This window comes from Cyprinodon tularosa, unplaced genomic scaffold (genome assembly GCF_016077235.1).
Source record: "Cyprinodon tularosa strain WSP-4 unplaced genomic scaffold, ASM1607723v1 ctg1074, whole genome shotgun sequence".
NCBI lineage: Eukaryota > Metazoa > Chordata > Actinopteri > Cyprinodontiformes > Cyprinodontidae > Cyprinodon > Cyprinodon tularosa.
The window spans coordinates 324356-345557 of NW_024037865.1; the positions used below are offsets into that span (position 1 = coordinate 324356).

The following is a 21202-nucleotide window of genomic DNA, read 5'->3' on the forward strand; positions in this document are numbered from 1 at the left end:
GTTCAGTGATGTCATTTCCGGTCATGAGTGAGTGAAAAAACAGAAAGGATTTTGCGGCATTTATTCTCAGGAAATACGTGATTAATATTTAACACATTATAGTTACATATGTTTACAATTTTTTCGGGAGGGAAATGTATTTTAGGTATTTTATACAAAATAAAATCGAGGGTCACCCCCCGGAAGTAGATGTAGCTGCGCATGCGCAATGAGCTGCTTGTAGGGATCGGGTAGCATTAGCAGCATTAGCTTAGCTTGTGTGTGGAGTCATTGTAGAGAGGCTGATAATCTGGGAGTGTTTGCAGTGAGAATGTCTTCAGTCCAGCTTCAAGGAGAGTTTATCACCGAGCAGTTAACTCCTGCTGAAGAAACATTCACGGAGTTTAAAGGGAGTTTGGTCAATTCGGAGGAAAAGATGGACGATCAACATCTACTGCTGGATTTCACCAGGATCCCCCAGATCATCTTACACCGGATAGGTAGGAAACACCTGATAGAAACGATTCCCTGATGATGCACACTGTGGATTTTAGCCTCATCTGATTGGAAAACTGCTTAGAGGAGATCAACATGCTAAGCTAAAGCTGAGAGTGTGATAGATTAGCTGCTCTAGAACCGACTGTTTATGCAGCCTGTAGAACAAAAGGCAGAAATAGAGAAACAATCAGATTAAATTGTGACAAACGGGGTCTATAACACAGATGATAGGAGAGATTAGGTGGCTGCAGGGTTGCCCGATTAAAACAAACAAACGAGTCAGAATAAATGTCCTCATTTCTGGCATCAGACCTATTAATCAGGTGTTTGATGGATTTGAATAATGTGAAGTGTTGTGATCAAAAGCCTCATTGTGAGCAGGCAGCATCTAAAAGCATCTGAGTCTGCAGAGTCCTGAAAGTTGGGATCCAGGTGGATCTGGAAGAATATGGACTGTAAAACACTCCAACACCTGGGATGATGTTTAAATCCATAAATTAGGATTACAGTGCTTTAAATTGGGATTTCTAATTATCATTCTCATTGCTTCATGTGGCTGTTATGACACTGCCATGGTTTCACAGAACAAAAACAAAATCATTGTACATTCTTTTGTCAAATGAAGAAACCAGGCCCTACTAGGCCATATGCTAAATAAAAACATACACCTTGGTGAAAATTCTAGCTGCATTCAAAAACAACAAAAACATGAAGTGCATTAAGCATGTGCATCAGTAAAAAAAAAAAAAAAAAGTTGTGCTATTCTGTTTTTCACAAGTTGCGAGCAGGGAAGACAAGTGTATCCACCATCTGAGGTTTTAAAGCGTCCATCTAACAGGTCACAGTGTCCCCTGAGCTAAATACCCTCTCAGAGGGTGTGCTGGTTGCAGGGATGCACAAATAGCACTTTGGGAGGCCGCCAAATCTGGGGAAATTCTTTTCATTTGCCTCCCACCATTGCAGTGGGTCCATCCTGCTGTCTGCATCTGCTGCTATCACGTAGTTTTTAAGTTCCCACTCAACTATTTCTCTGTCATTGAGTTCTGAACTGGATTCTGATTTCTTAAAGAAGCTTCCCTAGGACTTTTGTTTTCATTTCTTCAGGTCAGCATCTCCTGCCTCTGCTTGTTCTGATGCTGCTTCCTCTGTTCTCTGATCCGTCCTCCAACATCTCAGACACTGCGCTCATTGCAACATCAAGCAGTTCCTCATTAATCGGATCGTTATACCTTTCGTCCAGGTATCATTGACTGTCATCTTCAGTTCTTTGGTGAGCCGTGTTTCATCGTTGGATGGCTTCAGAATCTTTGTTCTGAAAAGTTGCAGCCTCCGCTTTAGATACGACACACTCAGATAATTTTCACTGGAAAGTGAATCAGTGAATTCCAGTAGTGGATTTAATGGTGCTCAAGGGGGCATGACCTGTCTTGCATAAATGTGTGTGCTTTAATAGGTGGACTTGTCTTAACCCTCTCAGGCTCAAATTAAGTTGTAGTTGCAGGAAAAATCTGACGTTTGAAGAAAATGATCATATGGGGTAACAATATACAATTCAGACTTTTTTGAGAGAGACCTTCACATGCAATGAATTCTGGGATGTTGCAGATTTGCAACAGTGGACGGGAGTGGTAAATTAACACTGAAGACTGAATCTGATATGAACATTAACTTTATTTGAATGTCAACAACAACAAACAAATAATTAACAGAACAAAATGCGAAAAAAAAAAATTCTCTCACAAAATTAGAGACAACTTTTTCTCAAACTTTTTCTCCACCGACATCTCATCACCTCTTGAGAAGGTTGTTTCTGTTAAACTGTTGCTCAAAATATAGGCAAACTAGTAGATAAAGCGTAGCATCCATTGGTACCTGTTTGGGCACACGTTGCAGATTCACAACATTGAAATCGAGATGCCTCTGGTGAAAAACCCAGAGGTGATAAAATCTACTAATTGGCGTGTGTCATATCTATACATATTTATGATTCATCTTATGTAGTATTGATTTCAAATTGATGGAAATTGATAGTGATACTTACATGAAATCAGTGCTTAGAAAATCTGTTTCACTGACACCAAGGACTCAGCCATGTTAAAAGTGAGTCAGCAGTGCGATCTGGTGAGCTGGGGAGAAACTGTTTGTTGCAAATACACAACTAAGTCCTTCTGTTTTACTTCTGAGTAACAAAAGCTCTTAAAATATGGATGTGGAGTAACTAGATAAGTGGCATTTAGCTGTTGCAAATCTGCAACATCTGCCTGGAGAGGGTTAAATGCTGAAACAAATATCTGGTGTTTCCTGTTTTAGTAGCTAAGTTCCTTCTTCATAGTTTGCACGGTGTATTACTTTGTTTTTCGTCTGACTTCAAATACCCAAAGTACCTCCAAGTAGCAAAACTTCTCAGACCCTTCTTTTCAACGATGCCGTCCTTCTTCTGGGCAGTATTTTCACTTGATTCCTGTTCAGAACTCCCATCAACAGAGTTCTTGCTCATTTTTAAAGTCTTAGAAGGTTTTATGGTTTGGCTGGAGAAATTATTTGCTGCAAACTTCACCACGGCTTGCGCTACTACTCTTCTACGTGTGTGGCTCTGTTCCAACTGATTGGTTATGTGCGGAGCTGCTTAAATGTGGTTTGGTCTTTGAAAACTTTTTTTTTTTTTATAAGGCGTCGACTCTCTCACATCGCGAATAAAATTGAAATGATAAAATCGTCCAGCCCTACCCTCTAGTCACAACTTAATTAAGGTGGGATTGTTTTCCAGTTTGTTTCTTAACGCTTGTCAACGAAGAGTCTAAGCAGTAATTAAACTAAATTCAGTTTATTTATATAGCGCTAATTCTGAACACTTCATCTCATGGCACTTTACAATTCAATCAGATCATACAGTCAAATTGATCCAAAGGTTTCTATCTAAGGAAAACCGGCTGATTACATCTCCTCATTTATTCGAAGGCAATCCCTCACACTAAGCATGCTTGTAGCGACAGTGGAGAGAAAAAAACTCACTTTTATCTCGGGTTCGAAGAGACAGAGGCAGGAATAGAAAAAGAGGCAGAGCCTAACCCATTAGTCACAACTTAATTAAGGTGGGATTGTTTTCCAGTTTGTTTCTTAACTGTTTTAAATGAGCGGTCTAAGCAGTAAATCAATTCAATTCAGTTGATTTATATAGCGCCAATTCACAACACATGTCATCTTAAGGCACTTTACAGTTCAACCAGATCATCCAGTCAAATTGATTCAAAGTTTTCTATCTAAGGAAAACCAGTTGATTGCATCAACTCATTGACTCGAATGCAATCCCTCACACTAAGCATGCTTTTAGCGACAGTGGAGAGGAAAAACTCCCTTTTAACAGGAAGAAACCTCCAGCAGAACCAGGCTCAGTGTGAGCGGCCATCTGCTGAAGCCGACTGGTTGTGTGATATTTTACCTATAGGTTATGAATGTATGATTAACTAGAACTGGAGTTGTAGTTGATTTTTTTGAATCATTCAAAATCGGGGTAAAACCAATTTAATGTTCTTAGTTGAATAATTATAACTATAATCTGCTTACTTATCAGGATTTTGGGCCTTTCACATCCGGGTGGCTTCTGGACCGGCTGTTAAAATCCAGTTATTCCCACCAATTTAGTAACTTAGGTTAGGCTATCAGCAGAGCCATTAATTACCAACCAAAGCAATATTTGTCTCTGTTTATTCAAATGTCATGTAAAGGAGGGTGAATCTGGCCTGAGTGATATACCATCCTCTGTTCAAACCTGCAAGATAAACAATGATGTCTCCAATCTGATAATCCAAGATTACAGAAATGTAACACCTATACAAACTAGGGCTGGGCGATATAGAAAAAAAGCTTATCGATAAAAAAAAATGCATATTGATCGATATCGATAATTATTGAAAAGATTTGAAACCATATTTTATGTGCAGGTCTGCCTGGACTTTTTATAATATGCTAGGGTTAGGGCTAAATGATTTAATTTTAATAAAAAACACAAACACAGACTTCGAATTAAATCTTTATTTAACCAACTTTTTTAACCATAACAGAATTGTTTTAAAGAAGAATAAAGAAGAATAACTTAAGAGACCTGAGTTATGTTATTAAATACTGACTGACTGACTAACTAAAGTGACCAAAATAAATATAACAAATAAATAAATGCCCCCCCCCCCACCGCCGCCGCCGCCCCCGTTTCCTGCTTTAACCTGAGTTATTACTTTGAAGTTGCTGGCCCCTCAGCATTTTTCTCTCAATTGTTAGAACTACGTGGGAAACTGCCCAGAACTGAAAATATATATATATTTCCCGAAGATTCCTAGGAGGAGAGCCGCGCCGGGGCCTACACAGCTCGTACTCCTGTGGGTGTGAGCGGCTGAGATAAAAAAAAAAAAAAAAGTTGGTTGTGTTATCAGACTTGGTTTTCACTGGTTCCCTACACATTTTCCAGATGACTGTGGTTTGTTTTTTGTCCGACTTGCCATGACCGAAATACTGCCAGACTGCCGAATTATAAAAACCCTTCTTTGAAACAATTTCCTCCGACTCTCCTTGCTGCATCTTCATGTGCTCTGTGTTGTGGTTTGAGAGGGCGGCGCTTGGTGACGGCGTGCCTGGGTCCGCGATTGTGATTGGTTGGGAGGAAGCAGTGACTAGCATAAACCTACATGCTAGGCTACAATGAGAAGGAAGGAAAACTGCGTTTCTTTTTTATCGAACTTTTATCGACCCTCTTTTTTTCTATTGCGCCACACGTCTATCGATCGATATATATCGTTATTGAATTATCGCCCAGCCCTAATACAAACACTACTATACTAGATAAATACCGTTAAAACAATGTAACTTCATTCAGCTTATAATGGTTACTTTTACCAAATGCATTAACAATATAGCATTGTAGCACCTCAGTAAAACTACATTCAACTAACCTAGTTAGATAAAGGAGGGAGGATGCTTTAATGCAGAGTCAACAGGGCAGGATCAAGATGGAGGTCCCCTACCATCACTTGGAGGTCTGGAGTGGGGAAGCAGGAATCAGGCTGTAAAACTACCGGATGGTGGATCACGTGACTAAGGGGGAAGGGTTCGACTGCAATGCAGCGTATCTTAATTTACAAAATGGCTGTTCCTATCCTACGAAAGATAAGGGGGGTTACATATCTCCAGACAATAGACCATAAAACTCAGAAAAAGGATCACCCCTAGAATGTGATTACTCAAGGTTTTACTGGGTCTACAATCCTCCATTACTCTAGTACCCTAACCTTAGCACAAATGGGGAAAAAAACAAGAAAGTCGAGATGAAGGAAATCACAAACTCATTCACAGCAAGTCACACCACACTCATTCAAAAAGCTCTTTAAAAAACCGTTAGGATGTAACATCAGCATAAAGAGTCTAAAGTTCAAATAAACGCTTTGCAAAACCTGACTTAACTAGCTCGCCCAAGCTTAGCACCTTATTCAAAGCATCAGATGGAATAATAGAAAGGTTTTACTGTGAGATGATTTGCAGGTCTGTCTCTAAGGAGGAGTGGAGGCAGTTTCGGATGTCGGCTTAACGCAAATCCGTCTTCCAAAGCCGGTCGGTTCTCAAGGAAATTTCAGATCAGTCTGATGCAACAACAAATTATTTAAATTTTTTGGAATGGAAAAAGAGGGAAATAACCACAGACTGTATTGATGCAAATGATCCTGTCCCTGAACACAATGTTATATTGCTCACAAGGGAAGAAGAGAGAGAGGACTGAATGTCTCTGATATTCACTATTGATTTATTAAAAGGGCAATAAAATGATTCTATAGGTTATTTGGTGCTGGTCCTTAAGGTCTGTGAATAGGGTGTGTAACATTGGTTGGGCTGAAAATGGCATATTTGTTGTTCTATGAGCCCTAATGCAAGCCTGGTTATGAGCCCTAATGCAGCCTGTTTAAAAGCCCTACAATGAAATGACAGGTTTTCTTCCTTTTATGGTATGATCATGAATATTTAGATGAGCTGTGCGCTGATTGGTTGGTTTACAACGAGCGAAGCTGCTGAGCAAAGACGCATCATAGCAACAAGCACTCACTCACTGAAACATCAAATTGATGATATGGTAGACGTCCTCTTTTTATCGGACATGTCCTACTTTTTATACCTGAAAAAATGTCTGGGAGAATTTCAAAATGGTCCGGGATTTTGGTCGACTACAGTGCAGCACGTAGTCGAAACACACAGGGCACTCAAACCGAGCCGTAAGCTCTGAGGCTAGTCTGGGAACCCGGGCGGATGGGGGCAAGGAGCCGGCCCTGGAGCTGATGGTTCGGTTCGAATGCCCAGTCCAGTCCAGTCAGCGGCCTAGGAGCCCACGCGCCCCTTAAAGAAGTTTAGCAAATCCTGCTTTGAACTGACAAGAACTTGAAAGCTGTCTTCGGTAAAATGCTTCGAGCAAATGAACAGCTGAGCATCAAACTTTGCAGGGATATTCTGATACACAAAAATACTCCATGCCTGTCGAGTCTTCGGATCCTTGGGAAGACTGTTCCCCTTTCTCTGTGCAGCCTGGATCACTGCGTTTACACCCGTGGTTCTGGCTCATTTTCAATAGAGAAACTGCCTGCTTTGTAATTCTTGTAGAACCCAACTGTAGGCTAAACAGCTAAACCGGTGTCTTACATCTTCCTCTATTCATGTTCTTGGGCCAGTGAACTAGGGCTGTTGTAAACGAATATTTTAGTAATCGAGTAATCTATCGCTTATTCTTACGATTAATCGAGTAATCGGATAAAAAAATTTTTTAAAATAAACTATTAGCAAATCTGCAATAACACCAGTTAGTCCAGATCAGTCCAATATCTCCTTTTTGAGCATCCCTAACAGTTAAATGTTTGTAGTTTGGAAAGTTTACTTGTAACAGCAGTTTGCTTTAACCTGAAGAAAAGTTATAAAGATATTAAATTATATTCAAATAATAAAGTGGCAGGCTCACAAATATGCTTATAAAAATGTCTATACTCCAGCTTTTAGTTTATGTACTGTATTTATCTTCAGTGAGTAATACACATACACATAAAAGAACTAAGTAAACAACTCATTTAACTCTAACATTTTATTGATAACGCAATAACATTAAACCTCCAGTAAAGTTTCAAATCAGTAGTACAGCAAATCTCTTGCTTTTTTGTTCTAAAGTTCAAACAGAAAAAGATAAATAAAGAAAATACTTGATTTAAAAATAAAACAAGTTTAGACAAAATAGTAAATACTGCATTTTATACAATATATTTAAGTCTAAGGTGCAACAAATTCCTTGCTTTTTTCAGTGCTAACAAAAAAGAGTAAAAAAATATTAATTAGCTTTAAATAGAAAAGTTAAGGCAAACCAGAGAATACTGCCTTTTATACATTCAAATTATAAGTTTCAAATCTGAGGTAGAACAGATTTCCTGAATTCTTAACTGCAAAAACAGAGGAGAAATAAAAAAAGAATTAATAGAAAAGATTACTAAGGCAAAATAGTAAACACTGGCTTTACAAAAACAACTTGAACCTCAACAAAATCAACTTGGATGTTCTTAAAGATGGAATAAAAAAATATCTTAAATCCAACATATACTGAATGTTATTCAATATACATTTCTTAAATGCTCCAACACACAGGTGTGTCTTCTTTAAGCCTTAAAGAAGACTATGGTTGCTGTGAAGGAAAGTGAGCATGTCGACATGTTGTGAACTGAGGCTTGCCCTGCGCTTCGATGCGATGTTCCCTGCTGCGGAAAAAAGCCGTTCTGATGGTGTTGATGTTGCTGGTATACACAGAAAGAACTTTGCAAGTTTTGACAGTGTTGGGTACCGTGCTGCATTTGATTTCCACCATAGAAGTGGGTTCTCCCTCTTGGACAGTGTATGCTCTCCAAAGTACATCATGACTTCCTTTTGAACATCTTGGTTCAAATGCTGTTCCTCATCCTCCTCATAACTTGTGCTGGATTCTGAAGAACCCAGTAGATTGCTGAAAAATGTGTAGGTGTTCTGCTGATGCTCTACAGGCTTGTCTTGGGCATCAGTGGAGACCTCATTTTCACCTGAATTTTTCTGTCTCATTTTCTTTTTGACATCAAGGACCATTGTTTGAACCATGCTTTGGATCTTAAAGGCTTCATCTGGGGGCAAGAACTTAAGTTTCTTAAATCTGGGATCTAAAGCAACAGTAAGTAAAACAGTATTTGAGGATTGAGGCTGACACATAAATAGTCCTTCCCATCTTGTTGTGATCTGTGCCATCACTTCAGCTTGGTATGACTGAGCTGGTGCTGTCTCAAAAACTTGGGTCTGTATGGACTTCTTGAGGCTTTGCACAAGTTGTGGAAGTGCAGAAAGAGTAACGTAGTCTTGCCCACTCAGAAACACTGTTGCTTCTTCAAATGGCTGAAGAGCCTTGCTTATCTCCTCTATAATATTCCACTGCTCTGGCTTAAGATCAAGGTAGTGTTTTCCTCGTGGTGTCAATGCTGGGTCAGATAGTGCAGCAGTTATCGGCCATCTTTGCTCCAGCAGCCTACACAACATGTGGAAAGTACTGTTCCAACGAGTGCTTACATCTTGTATGAGCATGTGTGATGCTGTGCCCATTTGCTGTTGCTTATCCTTCAGCTTTGTGCAAGCCAGTTCACTTTTTTTAAAATGTTCAACAAGACATCTTGCAGCTGCCACACACTTTGAGATGCTCTGGTTGCTCTTCAGAGCATTCTGTACCACCAAGTTCAGGGTGTGCCCTGCACATCGCACAGATGCCCACTTATGCTTTTCTGCCAAAATCTTCACTGCTGCTACAATATTGGCACCATTGTCATGGATGACAGCTTTGACTTTCTCAGGTGGAACATCAAACTTTGCAATAACCTCCTCAAGCCACTCTGCAATGTTTGCTGCTGTGTCTTTCTTCAAGTGGCATTGTTGTCAGGGTGTGGGACTTCATTTTCCAGTCCTCTCCAAGAAAGTGGCATGTCACTCCAAGATATGCCTCTGTGGCAACACTTGTCCAAATGTCTGCTGTGAGAGCAATGCTGTCTGTCTCTTTTAGGATGTTTTTCAATTTGTCTTTGATTTCTTCATACTTTTTCTCCATCATTTTTACAAAGTAGGTTCTGGAAGGAGGGGTATAATTTGGATTGAAGGTGGAGATCATCTTCAGGAATCCTTCATCTTCCACCACGGACAGCGGTCGCATGTCTGTGATGATCATATTTAAAATGCTGTTTGTGAACTCAGCTGCTTGAACAACCGAACATCCTGGAACCCTTTGAACAAAGCTGTCCAACGTATGACTCTTCGGTTCACTGAAAAGAAGCACAATGTAATGATTATTTGTTTATTCCTTGTTATGAATTAAATATATTTCAAGTGCACTAATTTGGATATTATAACATTTAATATTATTAAGTTGGAATCTGCACTGACAGCTCATCTGCCATGATAACAGCTTTAGTTTCAGTTTTATTTTATTTATGGATTTAAGGCTTTCATTTATGTGTGAGTTTTGAGGATGCTTTAATTAAAAGCATTATTTTTAACCATCACAGAAAAATCTAAATGCAGTGAAATGTTTTTTTATGTATTGGAAAACAGAATGTAATCTATATGTTAGGAAAAAAATAAACTTACTCAAAATGTAAAGGTTTGAGTTTGTACAGAGTTCTGCAGCCTTAACTAGTCATGATAAAATGCAAAAATGTTGCTATTTTTATTAAAACGATGCTATTATTTATTCTTGATTGCTTAGGTATAAACAAATATAGAATTACTACAAAAAATATTAATAAAAAATTTCTAATTCATACATAACAGTAGCGAGAAGAAAAGACTAACTTTTCAGGATGGAAAGACACCAATAAATAAATGCTTTTCAGCTTATGCCTGTAATCTGTTGCTGCGTATTTTTATTAACAAACTTACATTAAGTCCTGCATAATTTCTCTCAGTTCCACCCTCACATACAATTTACACTACACCCGGTTAAGTAACCGCTATGTTTAGATGTAACGTTAGCAAAATAATGTGCCTCAATTTACATCTATAACATGGCAGATTATCACACAACGTAGTTAGCAAAGAGAACATAAACGTTAACTGTTGGCAACCGTGTACGAGTTGGATGCATCTAGCGGGTGTTTTCTCTTTAGATGCTGCAACATTGATGTCGTGCTGTTGTGGTACGCCAATTCTGCTTTGCAGTGGATGCATTGCGCTGTGTTGTCCTTTCTGTTTAGCCTAAAATGTTCCCAAACTTTTGACATTTTTTGTCACTTTCGGGGTTCTCCTTCTGAGCATTCTCCGCCGGTTCCCTCCATAGCTACAAACTTAGCACAAGCGCTCCAGGCGCTAACGGAAGTGGTAGCGTTGTGCAACACAAAAACCCTCCGGCTAGACCAGTGTGCTGCGTATTTAACAGCATTGCTTATTACAATACAATAAATTTAGCGAAGCTTCGAGGCAGATAAATTTCCTCGAGGATTTTTTGTAATCGAGTTACTCGATGAATCGTTTCAGCCCTACAGTGAACCAGTGGGCTGGTCTGTATGTCCATTTCGCGGCGTGACAAAAGTACAGGCCAGAACCAAATAAGGCAACATCCCTGAATTGACGTCAATTCAGGGCTTCGTTTGGATTCACTCGTTTTATGGTGGAAGTTTAGAATTGTGAGATTTGCAGAGAAAGGAGGTGCTGATGGGGTTTGAACTTCTCTGTACTTCCATTTTACCCACTGAACTATCGTTATTTATCTATGACAATGGAAACTTGGGTTTGCATTCTATGACCCCTTTAAAGTTATTTATCTGAGGAAATGGAAGAAGCACATTCCTGGATTTCACACTTGATTTTTGTTTAAATATTAATAAATATGTAAAAATGGATGAAAGCATCACTGTCCCTGTTTCCTTTTTTAATTTTGTTAAAATGTATTTATTTTATCTATCAGCTGGTAATGTCCCCAGAATAGATTGCAGAAATTTGGTCACCTTACTGTGGGTAAAAAAAATCACTGGGAAATAAATTGATGGTAAATAAATAAAAAAAATTACAGTCGAAATCCCTCTTGCGTTTGTCAGCCAATGCTAGCAATGAAGCGCTCTGAAACTTAGGCTATGTTCACACTGGAGTCTGAAGTGACCCAAATCCGATTTTTCTGCCCATATGCGACCTGGATCTAATATTTTCATGGCTGTCTGAACAACACAGATCTGATTTTTTCCAATCCGACCTTGGCCACTTGACTCTGTGGTCCTGAATCCGATACAAATCTGATCTTTTCAAATGTGACCTGTGTCTGAACAGCCAGATCAGATTCATCCGGCCTGAACGTCATTGATACCCAAAGAAAGGTCACTATTATGCGTCTTGCTACACAGAAGCTGCAAGAAAAACAACAACCGTGGCAGACGATGATGCGGAGAGTAGTATTTATGTTTACACATATTGAAAAGATTGTGTTTTTATGCTTGGAAAAGACCGCCAGATGCGCACCTGCACTACCATCCATCTTTACTTCCGGAAAAAAAAGAGCGCGTTGGCCTGTGACGTCGTTGCCTCCACTACTGCGCATGCGGGACACTTGCATTGTATGACTTCAGTTCACACAGGAGATCACATACAAGTCACATATATTTGGAAATATGAACGGCAACGCAAAAAAAATCGGATTTCACAAAAAAATCAGAGTTGAGCATCAAGGCCTGCAGTGTGAACGTAGCCTAACAGTATTAGCCAATCAGAAGAAGAAGGGGGTGGGTCTTAGGAAAGCATGTACCTCCTCTCCTTTGTTGCTCAAGTCGCCAGATAGATTGTGGTACAGCGCTAAAGCTCTACACGGAAAGTCACCAGGCGCAGTTATGGCTCCATTCAACAGAAACGTTTAAAAATTCAAAAGATAAATAAATGAAACCTTGTGTTTGAAGAGAAGGACGATAGAGAGAACAGATTTGCATGGAGTGGTCACAGTGCACTCCATGGAAGATGTCACAACCATAGATAAAGGTCAAAAACATAAATGGCTGGAGGAGACAGGGCGAGATGGCGAGCCATTTAGCGCCTGGTGCAGGAAGGTAGGTGAACCAGGCGATTGCTTCTGCATGCTGTCCTCCAGAAACTCATAGCAGCAAAACTGGATATCAAAAGAAACATGGTACATGCAAGTATTAAATATAGATGCACTTTTGCCATCTTCTGGACGTTTTTTTGTATTGGATTTTCAAAAGTCAAATTTAGTCTTCAATCATTCAAGTGATTTCTTATCCCATGCCACATTACTCACTCATTTGCCAGATAGTAACTGTGGTGTTGGATGTAAATGCTTTACTTGCTTTAAACAAATTTAGGCCAAAATAAACTTTATATCTTCAGGTTGCTTGACAGGATCCACATGTTCGTCAAACTAAATGACAGAGTTTGGTTCTTTTATGTGAGGTGTCCTTTATTTAACCACCAACAGAAAGTCTTTCTCCTGTGTTTCTCTTTCCAGACCACTTGCAGGATTATGGTGGAAAAGAGGAGGATTTCTCTGACCAGCAGCTCTGTGGACAGGATAGGAATTCCAGTTTGGACCAAGAAGAACCAAAACCTCTGCAGATAAAAGAAGAGCAGCAAGAACCAGAACATCCCTGGACAAAAGAGGAAACCATGGAGCTCCCTATTAGTGAGCAGAAAGATCAGCTTGTTCTGAAGCAGGAGGCTGAAGGTACAGGAGACGAAGCCTTCCCAGGTAAGAAGATTTATGAATGTCTGTCCTGTGGAAAAATGTTCACAAAGAAATCTAGACTTGATAGGAGCATCACAATTCAAAGCCATCTACAAACCTCTTAAAAGCATTCCTGCGTTATCATTTGTAAGCATCATTTTCTCTTTCATTTTGATTTAAAAAAAAATGTCCCCATGGCCTCCTTCACTCAAACGGTGGTCAGTTCATGACACTTGATCATCAGTGTTCAAGAGTTTAGAGCGCAACAGGTGAGACACATCTCAGCTGGTATTCTCTTCTTTTCGTAACACCAGTTCAGCAAAAGGCTAAAGGGCTTTTCCACCTCTTTCTCTAAATCTTCTCTGCTCTTCTTAAAAAACAATAGCATTCAGACACTTCATAACTTGTTTATTATTCCAAGATAAAAGATTTTTTAAACTCCATTTTGGTTTTGTGAAAGCCCTTTAAGCCTTGTGAAACATCAATACAGAGCCGTGGTAGGGCTTTTTTTTTTTTTGCATCCGGCCCACATATTTAACCTGACATAAGCCAAATTAACACGTAGTTCAATTCAGTTCCTACAGTGTATCAATCTGGGTATCGTTCTGTAGAACATGTTAGCAAAAGGAAGGGACATTCAGTACAATTCTTTGAGCTGATTGGGTACCCACCTCCCATGTCGAGCTTTCAGCCAATCACAGCCGCAGTAGCAGCTGAGAAATATCAGATTTTTGATTTGTGTTACGATGTTGTGATTTTATGTTCCATGTTCATCCGGGTTGGATGCCAAGTTAATGTTGTGGATTTATATTCTATTCAATTCCCAGCCAGCTGCGAATTTATATTTTTGATACTTTAGGATGTTTACTTCCCTCCATGGTAGGGGTGGTAAATATCTTATTTAATCAGATATTATTTCGGCTGCTATATATTTTTTATGAACACACGTCCTACTAACTGTGTGTTAGAACAATAAATGAAAGAGTGATTCGAGCTCTAATCATTGTCAAACAGTTAATTCTGCACATACATGGAATAAATTCACCACAACTTCTGTTCAAAATATAAGAGTTTATTAACAAAAATCATTCAAACATATTTCAGTTTAACACTCTCAACTAAGTCTAGTAAAACTCAACGAAACTAAGGCCCCGTCCACACGAAGCCAAACCCTGGCCTAAACGCACAAATTTTTCACCAAACCAGCCTCTCATCCATACGAAGCCGGCGTTACGGGGGTCTGTAAACAATATTTTTTTTATCAGGCCTTCAGAGGGGGAAGATTTTGAAACGCCGTTTTCGCGTTTCAATCTTTAAGCTCTAACCGCATTTTTGTTTTTACACGCATGCGTCATAGCGTCGCCTCTAAACACGCATGCGCAACACAGTATCACAACAAACTACTCACCCTGCTGTCGGGCTTACAACAGAATCTTCTTCTTCTGGAATATCTCCAGGAAGAACAGAGCAATATCAACAACATAGTTCAGCACCTGAATTTGACTGAACCACGAAAATGGACCCGCAGGGCAACCATGTATAAATATTAGTGCGCATGCCTAACATTTCGTCGCCTATTTTTGCTTTGGCACCACAGCGCCACTTACAGGCCTGGCATACATTTTGCAGCGTTTTCATGCATTCGTGTGGACGATCACATTTATTTTACGTCTCCGTCTTTACGACAAACGTTCTGGAAAATATTAGCGTTTCGTGTTCGTTTTGACTTCGTGTGGACGGGGCCTAAGCTAACTACTATGTACAAAGAGGAAGGGAAACATGGTTGAAAACCATATTAGAGTTTAAGATGGATTTTGTGTTTGAAACCAAAGTTTATCTGGAATAATTTGGGATATGATCAAATTAGCTTTTCACTAATTTTAAAGAAATTGGAATGTTTTCAGACCAATTCACAATGCAAATCCATGAGGTGAATAAAACATTATTTGGCCAAATAATGTTTTATTGAGTGATTTGCTTAATCAAGAACCAACAACCTTTAGTTAAATGATTCTTTACCCTCTTTGAAATAGCTAGCAGTGAATAGACATCAGGATTCCAGTAAATGACTCTTGGTCATACTTGCTAATGGAAATGTAATGAGTATCTGAGGCAGGGGTGCTCAAGTTCAGTCCTCAAGAGCTACTATCCTGCAACTATTTGATGTAACCGTTTTTAACACACCTGAATCAAATGAGTGGCTCGTTACCACGCCTCTGCTGAGCTAAAGGAGGGGATTAAGGCTTTAGATTCAGGTGTGATAGAGAAGTGATTCATGTAAAAGTTACAGGATGCTAGCTCTTGAGGACTGGACTTGAGCACCCCTGATCTGAGGAACACATGAACACTAATGTTATATGAGTGTTAAACCCTTAGTGAATAAAGCTTGTCCAAGCTTCAGCAACAGCTATGAACATGTTACTATAACATAGCATTGCATGCAGTCCATTCTGTTACCTTTGTCTTTACTCATCAGTAAACACATGAAATGCTTTACATCATCAAAAGACATATTGTTTGTTTTGTCCCTAATCGTGCCAAATGTCCATTTGGAAGGTTGAGTTTCCATCCAGCTCGAGTTTAGCAGGCAGGCTAAATAGCAAGGCAGGCTCTCTCTGTCTCAGTGTCTCACAGCAGGGGTCCGCTTTGTCTCAGTGGCTGACATCAAGGCAGGCTTTCTTGTCGGGTCTGACTTATCCTTGATGATTCTTGAGATCTGGGGCCCCTTGGGCCCAGATCCAACAGTGGTGGAGAACCAGTGGACCTGCACCCCAGCCAGCCCCATGGGAAAAGAGAGTGTTCTGTGGGTTTGTCTGTCCTCATACAGGGGGGCGGTCTGTGGCCCCGTCCACACGAAGTCAAACCCTGGCCTAAACGCACAAATTTTTCACCAAACCAGCCTCTCATCCACACGAAGCCGGCGTTTCGGGGGTCTGTAAACAATCTTTTTTTTATTCAGCCTTCAGAGTGGGAAGATTTCGAAACGCCGTTTTCGCGTTTCCATCTTTACGCTCTAACCGCATTTTTTTTTTTTTACACGCATGCGTCATAGCGTCGCCTCTAAACACGCATGCGCGACACAGTATCACAACAACGGCGCCGTTGCTGCTAATGCTACTCACCCTGCTGTCGGGCTTACAACAGAATCTTCTTCTTCTGGAATATCTCCCGGAAGAACAGAGCAATATCGACGACATAGTTCAGCACCTGAATTTGACTGAACTACGAAAATGGACCCGCAGGGCAACCATGTATAAATATTAGTGCGCATGCCCAACATTTCGTCGCCTATTTTTGCTTTGGCACCACAGCGCCACTTACAGGCCTGGCATACATTTTGAAGCGTTTTCATGCATTCGTGTGGACGATCACATTTATTTTACGTCTCCGTCTTTACAACAAACGTTCTGGAAAATATTAGCGTTTCGTGTTCGTTTTGACTTCGTGTGGACGGGGCCTAAGACTTGCCATATAACTGAAACGGGGGGGTTGGGGGGGGGGGGGGGGGTTGGGGGGGTGTTTGTTGGGGTTGCAGAGATCTTAGAGCTGCTTGTGAGCCAAACTTTTATCCTCTTCTCTGGTCATCATGTCAAGATTAAATATGGACACTGGTTCCCAATGTCCAAGAACCATGATCATGGCATATGGCGCAACAACAATGTTAACTGATAGATCAACTTCTTACGAAATTCGGTTGAAAGGGAACACACAAACATCTTTTCAATCTACAAAGGCAAAAATCCTTTCGCACATTTTTCTAAAAGAAATAGAGGATATTCAAGCTAAAACAGTCGCAGAAATATTTGTTTAGCTTTAGCCTTGTGCCTCTGGTTGACATGTTGTCGTTATACACGTCTCTGCATTTCAAATAGTTCAAATGGAACAATTGGCTTTTTCATTACTCTATGGACTTAAGGTGTATAATGTGCTTATTAGCCATATTGTAAGGGGTACATTTAGTCTTTTTTCCATACTTTTAAATATTTCTCTACTAATTGTCTAAGGAGTTTGAGTCAGAAGGTTTACAATCTAGCTCTGTACTGAGGTCAGCGAAGACAGATTGCTAGAAAAAGAGTTCGATTAGGCCAGAATGCGATGGAGCTCTGGCTTTCTAGAGTGTGCCTCCCTTTTCTTTTAGCCTTCTGTGATAAATGTTTGTGCATATCCTCGGTTCTCCAGCAGCCTCTGGGAGAAAGGCATTGTAAAACCTGGACAGTTCAGCTAAAAATTAAATGTAAAAAAATGTAAAAATAAACATTTCTTTAATGGTTAAGAATCTGCAGGTAATCCATTCATACAGATTTTAAAGCTTTGATGATAAAAGTGGAGGTCTTAATCTTGCCAAATGGTGGAGCATTAACCAGCATTTTATGAACAGTGATTGTGGCGTCAGAGCTGCAGTGAATGCTAGAAGATGCAGTTCTAGTCTGTTTGTATGTTGTTGGATCAACAACGGGATGATTAAAGTGAAGTGTCCTGTCTTAAAGTACAATAGAAAGTCTTTTTTCTGTGTTTGTCTTTCCAGACCGCCTGCAGGATTATGTTGGAAAAGAGGAGGATTTCTCTGACCAGCAGCTCTGTGAACAGGAGGGAAATTCCAGTTTGGGCCAAGAGGAACTAGAACCTCTGCAGATCAAAGAAGAGCAGCAAAAGCCAGAACATCCCTGGACAAAAGAGGAAATCATGGAGCTCCCCATTAGTGAGCATGAAGAGCAGCTTGTTCTCATGGAGGAGACTCCAGATACAGGGGAGAAACCTTTCCGATGTATTACATGTGGAGAAAACTTTTTAATAAAAGAAGATTTAATAGTTCATATTAGAACTCACACTGGTCAGAACATTTATGAATGTCTGTCATGTGGAAAAATCTTTCTTGAGAAATCTAATTTTGAGAGACACATCCAAATTCATACAAGTGAGAAGCCTTTCAAATGTCTTTTCTGTGAAAAAAGCTTTGCCTTAAAGTCTCATTTGACTAAACATGTGAGAATTCACACAGGTGAGAAGCCGTTCTCCTGTACAGTTTGTGGCAAAAGTTTTACTGAAAAAGGTAATTTGACTGAACACATGAGAATTCACACTGGTGAGAAGCCTTTCCGATGTCTATCCTGTGGAAGAAGCTTCACAACGAAATGTAATCTTAACAGACATATCAGAATTCACACTGGCGAGAAGCCTGTCAAATGTCTTTCCAGTGGAAAAAGCTTTACCTTAAACTCTCACTTCAGTGCACACATCGAAAATCACAAAGGTGAGAGGCCTTTCAATTGTATGTCCTGTGGAAAAAACTTTGCCTCGAAGTCTAATTTGAATGAACACATCAAAATTCACACAGGTGAGAGGCCTTTCTCCTGTACGATTTGTGGCAGAAGTTTTACTCTAAAAAGTAATTTGGCTAAACACATGAAAACTCACACAGGTGAGAAGCCTTTCAAATGTATGTGTTGTGGAAAAAGCTTCACTTTTAATTATGATCTTAACATACACATGAGAACTCACACTGGTGAGAAGCCTTTCAAATGTCTTTTCTGTGGAAAAACATTTGCCTTAAAGTCTCATTTGAATGAACACATCAAAATTCACACTGGGGAGAAGTCTTTCTCTTGTACGATTTGTGGCAAAAGTTTTACTCTAAAAAGTAATTTGGCTAAACACATGAAAACTCACACAGGTGAGAAGCCTTTCAAATGTATGTCCTGCGGAAAAAGTTTCACCTTTAAATATGATCTTAAGACACACATCAGAATTCACACAGGTGAAAAGCCATTCTCCTGTATTACTTGTGGAAAAAATTTTACTCAAAAAATTTGCTTGACTAAACACATGGCGACTCATGTAAGAAACATGTTTCATCTATGACACATTAAACCAATCTTAAAATTAGAGATTTATTCTTTCACATAAGAATTCACATCAGTTAACCCCACAGGAACGAACAGTAGAGGCCTTTTCCATGTTTGACCTGTGATGAAATAGCTGTGTTTCTGTCAGGTCTAACATCTAAAACACTGTAAAACAAGGAGACAAAGGCACAGAGTCAGAATTATTTTTACTCTCGAGGAGAGTAGGAAGAGACCGTGCAGGTACATCTCCAACCCACTCTGCCGGTCTTTAGCTTTATCCTCGCTATTTATTAAAGTCAGGGGGGGCCTAGTTACACAAGCTGAGGTTGCAAGAAAAGAAATACAATTCAATTTGCAGCCTCAGTGAACAGGTCAATTTGCATTTAAATATCTTGCATTCAAATGAACCTCCTGGTTTTGTTAAGCTTGAGCAATACTTCCTGAGAGTTGACCTATACTGCTTGTGCAACACCTCTCTGGAACAGTGATATGTCACACATTATACATCATAAGAACAAACCTTAAGTATCTTATACATAATTATTCCAACAGTTTCAATCCAACAAAAATGTGAACTTTAAGCAAACTTATCAAAGAAAAACAAAAAATGGCAATTTGAATCAGAGGTGTTTCTATTTGGTTTGAAGCAAATTATCCAACTACAGCCAAGAGCAATGTGAACATAGGGGCTGCAATATACCAATGACTGCAGATCAATAATGGAAGAAAGTTTGAATGAATGATGAGGATATGACTAAAAAATCAAATCCTTTTTGTTTTGGTCATCTTGGACAATTATGATTTTAAATGAAGTACCGTAAATCCTCTAAAATTGGCCTGTATTCCATTAGCAGCTGGGTCCCTAATAATGGTCTGTCTCACTGTCGCCAGAGGTAAATACTGGCCGGACTCTTACAGGTGCTGGTCATAAAATTAGAATATCATGAAAAAGTAGATTGATTTCAGTAATTCCATTTAAAAAGTGAAACTTGTATATTATATTCATACATTACATACAAACTCATATATTTCAGATGTTTATTTTGTTTAATTTTGATGATTACAAATGACAACAAATGAAAATCTCAAATTCATCATATCAGAAAATTAGAATATTACTGAAGACCAATAAAAACAAAGGATTTATAGAAATGTTGGCCAACTGAAAAGTATGAACATGAAAAGTATGAGCATGTACAGCACTCAGTATTTAGTTGGGCCTCCTTTGGCCTGTATTACTGCAGCAATGCGGCGTGGCATGGAGTCGATCAGTCTGTGGCACTGCTCAGGTGTTATGATAGCCCAGGTTGCTCTAATAGTGGCTTTTAGCTCTTCTGAATTGTTGGGTCTGGTGTATTGCATCTTCTTCTTCACAATACCCCATAGATTTTCTATGGGGTTAAGGTCAGGAGAGTTTGCTGGCCAATTAAGAACAGGGATACCATGGTCCTTCAACCAGGTACTGGTAGCTTTGGCACTGTGTGCAGGTGCCAAGTCCTGTTGGAAAATGAAATCTGCATCTCCAAAAAGTTGGTCAGCTGCAGGAAGCATGAAGTGCTCTAAAACTTCCTGGTATGTGGCTGGACCTCAGAAAACACAATGGACCAACACCAGCAGATGACATGGCACCCCAAACCATCACTGACTGTGGAAACTTTACACTGGACTTCAAGCAACGTGGATGAAGTGCCTCTCTTCTTTTCCTCCAGACTCTGGGACCTTGATTTCCAAAGGAAATGCAAAATTTACTTTCATCAGAGAACATGACTTTGGACCACTCACCAGCAGTCCAGTCCTGTTTCTCTTTAGCCCAGGCAAGACGCTTCTGACGCTGTCTGTGGTTCAAGAGTGGCTTGACACAAGGAATGCGACAGCAGAAACCCATGTCTTTCATACGTCTGTGTGTGGTGGTTCTTGAAGCACTCACTCCAGCTGCAGTCCACTCTTTGTGAATCTCCCCCACATTTTTGAATGGGTTTTGTTTCACAATCCTCTCCAGGGTGCGGTTATCTCTCTTGCTTGTACACTTTTTTCGACCACATCTTTTCCTTCCCTTCGCCTCTCTATTAATGTGCTTGGACACTGAGCTTTGTGAACAGCCAGCCTCTTTAGCGATGACCTTTTGTGTCTTGCCCTCCTTGTGCAAGGTGTC

At 39.8% G+C, this 21202-nt stretch overlaps 1 protein-coding gene across 1 annotated transcript; it reads left to right on the plus strand.

The window, feature by feature from the left end:
- The first annotated feature begins 423 nt into the window (after positions 1 to 423).
- LOC119786692 (gastrula zinc finger protein XlCGF57.1-like) lies at positions 424 to 19963 on the plus strand. The gene is made up of 3 exons (XM_038290170.1): positions 424 to 479; positions 12992 to 13231; positions 17733 to 19963. Exons 2-3 carry the CDS (start codon positions 13150 to 13152, stop codon positions 19064 to 19066), a joined length of 1416 nt encoding a protein of 471 aa, XP_038146098.1. The 5' UTR covers positions 424 to 479; positions 12992 to 13149; the 3' UTR covers positions 19067 to 19963.
- The last annotated feature ends 1239 nt before the right edge of the window (positions 19964 to 21202 follow it).

Coding starts and splice junctions, on each gene's coding strand:
- LOC119786692 (XM_038290170.1), top strand. CDS start 13,150: ATGGAGCTCCCTATTAGTGAGCAGAAAGATCAGCTTGTTCTGAAGCAG. Junction 13,232..17,732: donor AGGAGACGAAGCCTTCCCAG/GTAAGAAGATTT, acceptor TTGTCTTTCCAG/ACCGCCTGCAGGATTATGTT.